General features: G+C 40.7%; 1 protein-coding gene across 1 annotated transcript in view; it reads left to right on the plus strand.

Moving 5' to 3' along the window:
- Positions 1-6071, plus strand: part of HBS1L (HBS1 like translational GTPase) — a 113257-nt gene that overhangs the window by 10021 nt on the left and 97165 nt on the right. The window contains exon 2 of the mRNA XM_006030672.3: positions 3455-3520. Coding sequence (XP_006030734.1) covers positions 3455-3520 — 66 coding nt within the window. The remainder of the gene's footprint in view (positions 1-3454; positions 3521-6071) is intronic.

Below are 6071 nucleotides of genomic sequence, written 5' to 3' on the forward strand. Positions count from 1 at the left end.
CTTTCAGCGCCATTGCCAGCCTTCCCCTGGCACCAGCTGGGTGTCTCCGGACCCAGATGACAGATGTTGCTTGCGCAGCAGGGTTGAGGGTCATGGCTGAAGCCCTTCTGGCAGAAGCCTGGTCTCCCCAAGGTGGAATTGGCAGGGCCTGCTCCCAAGGGCTGGGTTTTTCAGGCAGCCTTTGGTATCACGCCCAGTCTCAGATTCTGTCTCTGTCTTCTGTCTTGACCTTTTTTATTTTTTTTGACTTGTGGTGCTGCTGGGCAAGTGCCACAGCTTAATCTTCTTTTGCCTGCAGAGATGTAAAAGTGGCAAAGACCTCAGAAAGACCCCAGCTGTGAATTTCTAATGGAAATTTCATCAGGCAAGGTTCTTTGAGTAGATGTGATATTTTTTATTAGACCAACTGAGTAGATGGAAAAAAGTTCTTGGCAAGCTTTCGGGCGCAATTGCCTTTCTTCAGGCATAGGGAATCTGTGCAGTTCTGAGACTCCAAGGAAATCTTGGCGTTTGTCTTGCCCATTGTTTCTTTGTGTATGATACACCTACTTTTACAATAGGTTGCTGGGCCTGTTTTGCAGCTGTATGAAATTGTAGAGGACAAACTGAATGCGAGTCAACATTAGGAGGCCGCAGCCTGCGGACTGGATTGGCCTGTGAAGGCATTAGATCCAGCCTGGGAACCTCCAGGCTGTTGTGAGGTAGCACAGGAAATGGGTTGGCACGCTGTAGTGCCAAGTTGTCCGTTCCCTCTACAGCACCTGCCTCCTTGGCCAAGTTGCTGCTCTCTCACTATCACTCAGTACGAGAAACGGGTTTTACTGCAGAGGGCCAGGGTATCTGTAGAGAGAATAAGGGCAAATGAGTCAGGGGTGGAGATATGCAATCTGTGGAAGGGCACCAGATCTCAAATTCAGGCCCACAGGGGCAAAAGGTTGCCATTCCCTAATCTGCCACAGCCTCTAGCTCCTCTGAAGAGATTCTGCAAATGGTCATTCCCCATTTTGTATTTGTGCTGTTGATTATTCCTTACCTAAATATAGTATTCTGTAGTATCCACTGGGATGTCTGGTCTTTTTCCCACCGTGGGTATATAGTACTTAAAATTATTCTTTCCAGGGTACATTTGTCAGGATTTGGATTTTAGTTACCACTGTGTTACCCGTCATTTAGACTTGCTGGGTATCTAGGAAGTATATTTCAAATATACCAGCCCTAGTATGGAAAATTGGAGCACTGCACTATTAATCTTTGACTATATTAAATGCAATCATTTGTTCTTTTCATATTAACTTTTTCTAATACATGACAATATTTCCTATTTCACTCTGACTGCTACTTAGTTGCTTTATGTAAGGAGTCTACCATATTTTGGAATTTAATCACTTCTTTTAGCCACTTTTTGACACGCTGAAATAATTCTGACTCATTTTGACAGGCATGATTATCTTTTACAAAAGCAGTGATGCTATATCAAGTCATATTATGTAGGTAGATCATTGAGACCTTCATTTCCCAGAATGCTGCTAATCCTTTTTTAACATTTGGCTACTGTATTTGCAACTTTCTGCTCATTTGTTTTATAAGCTGATTTTAAACAATGTGCATAATAACTTAATATTTGCTAAATATTAGTAAATGCATAAATTCGTTTATTTGATATTTAATTTTATTATATTTGATGCCGTCTCCCATGACTTTCATTAACGGACTAAGTCAGGGGTGTTAAAGATATGGCCTGTGGGCTGGATCTAACCTGTGGGGCCCTACCCTGTCACCTTCCAGTCTCAGATGGGACTTGCACACTGTGTGTAGCATGCTTTGGACTAGCCTTGCATGCTGGATAGGAGGCCAGTTGAGTTTGAAACCGGTTTGCTAATTAAATACAGACAGATGCAAGCACTGTAAGGTGGACATATAACTGGATGAAACATTGTGCCCCATGAGTATTCATCAGTGTATTGGTGTCTAATTGGTAAGATGTATTGAGTAGGGGTCTGTTCTCACTCTGGGATTGTTTAATATTTATCTTCCTTAATTTGGAGGATAGAACTAAGTGTACACTTGGCAGACTTGTGGAGGACATCAAGTTGGGTGGAGTTGCTGACCCTCTGTGGAATAAGACTAGGATTCAGAATGACCTTGACAAAATAGAGAAAATCAAAATCCAAAATCAGTCAGATGAAAAGGACAAGTACAAAGTCCAGCACTTTGATTGGAACAATTGTATGCACAAGTACAGACTAAGGTATAACTGGCTAGGCTGCAGTACTGCAGAAAAGGTGTTACAGTAGACCATAAGCTGGGTGTGAGTCAACAGTGTGCTCTTGTTGTGAAAAAAGAAAAATAATAAAATGATGTATTAACAGAAGTGTCATTGCAAATCCAGGGACATGATCTGTCTACTCTCATCATTACTGATGAAGCCTTATCTTGAGTATGGTGTCCAGTTTTGGTCCTTACACTTGAAAAAAGATGTGGACAGTTTGGAAATAGTTCATCAGAGCGTGCCAGAAATGATTAGAGGCCTGCAAAACGTGACTTGGTGACGGAAAGAACTGGAATGATGTATTCTGAAAAAGAAGGCTGAACAGAGATTTGATAACTTCAAGGACCTGAAGGGTGGTTGTAATGGGGATAGAGATAGACTATCCTCTGTGGCCATGGGTGTAGCAAGTTGTATCAGGGAAAATTTAGGGTAGATATTAGGAAGAACTTTCTCACTGGGAGGGTGGTTAATTATTGGACCCCAGGCTACCTAGAGATGTGGAATATGCAGCCTTGGAAATTTTCAGTAGGTTTTCAGGACAACCATTTGATTTGGATGGTTTTAGTCAGGGATGGGATTGGGTGAGATCACCTTCTGAGGTCCCTTCCTGCATTTTTATGCTTTAGTTACTCAGTATGCCTGGCCTCTGACAGCAGCTTCAGAAAAAACTGATCACATTCATGACTGCCAGTAGCACAGTAGCTGAGATGACTAGAAGGATTAGCTAACTGTCCATCCTGCACATGTAAACTTTTCTGAACACCATCCCATCCCACTGTTGTGTGTGGTTTGGACTGTAGTTCCATAGGGATTTATAGATGAAATGCAGAGAGAGAAATCCTATATCAAGAGTGAAGAAAGAAGACTCTGTACCATGAAGCTAGGAGAGGACAGTCACAGAAGCCGATGGAGGACATATCTGAAATACTGCTTAGCTCCCAGGATACTAAGTTATAAAAGAGCCATTAAAGAAAGTTCTTGAATTCTTCCTTGTTCCCCAATAGATGGCTGGTTGAATATCACCAGTATGTAAATCATTATTCCGACCCGCAGCCAGCACCTCTTAGTATTTGTATTTCTGCAATATTGCAGTTGAATACTTAGACTAGAAAAAGGGTATTCAAGTATTTAAAATATATATAGGTTAAATTTGAGTGGACTAATACTTGCTTTTTTGCTGCTTAGATTTTGAAGACGAAGACCTTTATGGCCAATCAGTAGAAGATGATTATTGTATTTCCCCATCAACAGGTTAGTCCAGAAGTTTATCTATAAAATCCTCACTTGGAATAATTTGCATAAATATGCATGGCAGGGAATATGAACGAGGCTTTTTTATGGGACAAAAATAAGAATTAACCAAGACAGGGTTGGCTGTGCAGTGTGACAAGGGACTGGGGTAGCAATTGCAATACAGTAAAATATTTATTTCCAGAACAAAGCAACATTAAAAGATACTTGCATAGCTAGGGGTGCAGATTTGCCACTTTGTGCATTTTGCAATAGGCACTTCACTCCCCTCTAACTTCAGTGGGAGTTGGGCATGTAGGTGCCTCCACTAAATACTTATCTTTTACCACCTACTCTGTCCCTCAGCCAATGTTTTTATTTTTGTTTCAGATAGTAAATAGTCTCACAGGCATTCTTACTTTATTTATGTTCACCTTCCCTTACTTTAAAATTAAATTAACTAATTTTCAATTTTAAATGAACTGTTGGTGGATTTGTGTCCTTCTAAACAAATTAAAAAAACAAAACATAAACTGTATTTAGTTTTTCAACAAGTCACGAAACTGCCCTGGGATGTCCCTACAAAATAAGGACCCTATTAGGATTTTAATTTAAAAAATATCTAAACCTGCTTGCAAAGCTTTTTTTTTTAAAGTTGTTTTGTTTAAATGTAAATAGCTGCAGCAACTAAGGCTTTGGACAAACATACATTTTACCTGCTTTAAAAATGGAGAGCTGCTGCTGCATCAGCTGTTCAGTTCTTTTATGCCGAGTGCTCCAGTATCTATGGAAGTGAGCTAAGTTGCCTTTTGACCCTGAATGGAGAAGTTTTGCTCCTCTTGTATAAATACAGAATCATGCAGATAGAGCAGGATATTGATATCCTTTGATAGCTGTACAATTGATATATCTGGTCTTTACATTCATGATTTTTAGAGTATATGCTAGATCATACATACAGGCAGTCCTCGCACTTACGTTGGGTTACGTTCCTGGAAAAGGCATTGTAAGTCAAAACTATGTAAGTTGAATCTGATTTTCCTATAGAAACAATGTTATAATAGGGGGTTATGTTCCTGACCAAGGGCCTGATACCCAACTTTTTATAGAAATGACCGTAAACACCATATTTAAATCAACTGTTTAATCAACCATAAATGATATACACTGTACAGTACACAGCTTTTCAAAGTGTACTGTATATAAATTGATTAAACAGGGCAATACAGTAACTAATCACAAAATTTTACTTAATCAGAAGGTGAAGGAACACCTTCATCCGGGTCATGGAATTCAGAAGGGCTTCTTTGGGGAGATTTTGGGGAGACTTAGGGCCACTTGATGGCTTTTTGAAAAACCGATCCAGGGATGTTTGTTTTGCTGCCCTTTTTTTCTCACTGTAAATTTCCCTGTAGTGCCGTAAATAGTAACATGGGTGTAAATGGCAGAGTGCCGCAAGTGCAAATCGCCGTAAGTCCCAACGCCATAGGTCGAGGACTGCTTGTACTTAGAAAACTATTTTTATGTGAAATTATTAAGTATATGAAGTAGTACAAATGCTAGGACTGGACAAATATTACATAGTGGAGAGAATGAATATTTGTTCAGATTCTGAATGGCTGTTTATTTTGCCTATGTCTATATGTTTTATAAACTGAAAATTATGAATAATAACTAAGGTCCAGTTTCCATAAATCATGCACACATGATTATGCTCTTATTAATTAGAGATTGGATTACCCACGTCTTTAAGGTTAAGCATATACTTGAAGTATGTTGAATTGTGGCATACATTTATAGAAATTGAAGCCTAAGAACTGAAAAATGGATGAATTCATCAAATTAAACTTTTATGAATTAATATTAAAAACAGATAAATGTTACTTTGAACATACACTGTTGTGGTTGTTAACAAATTAGGTAGTGCTCACTTATTTATCAGCGATTTGGATGATGGGGTCAAAAGCAACCTGTTCAAATTTGCTGATGATACCAAAATTTGGGGTGAGGTGGGCACATTAGCAGGGAGAGAAGGACTGTAGAAAGACCTGGATAGGTTGCAGGGGTGGGCTAACAAAAACAGGATGCGTTTCAATACTGACAAGTGCAGGGCATTGCACTTGGGCAGTAGTAACCAGCAGCACACTTATAAGATGGGAAACTCCCTTCTTGAGAGCATGGAGGCAAAAAGGGATCTTGGAGTCGTCATTGACTCCAAGATAAACATGGGCCGACAATGCGAGGTCACGGTCGGCAGGGCTAACCGGACCCTATCATGCATCCACAGGTGCATCTCAAGTAGGGCCAAGGAGGTGATCCTCCCCCTCTACGCAACACTGGTCAGGCTACAGCTGGAGTACTGTGTCCAGTTCTGGGCACCCCACTTCAAGAGGGATGTGGACAACATTGAGAGGGTCCAGAGGAGGGCCACCTGCATGATCCAGGGACAGCAGGGCAGACCCTACAATGAGAGGCTACTGGACCTGAACTTGTTCAGCCTTCACAAGAGAAGGCTGAGGGGGGACCTGGTGACCGTCTATAAACTCACTAGGGGGGGCCAGAAGGGGTTGGG

Source organism: Alligator sinensis, unplaced genomic scaffold (genome assembly GCF_000455745.1).
Source record: "Alligator sinensis unplaced genomic scaffold, ASM45574v1 scaffold417_2, whole genome shotgun sequence".
In the NCBI taxonomy this organism is placed as follows: Eukaryota; Metazoa; Chordata; order Crocodylia; family Alligatoridae; genus Alligator; species Alligator sinensis.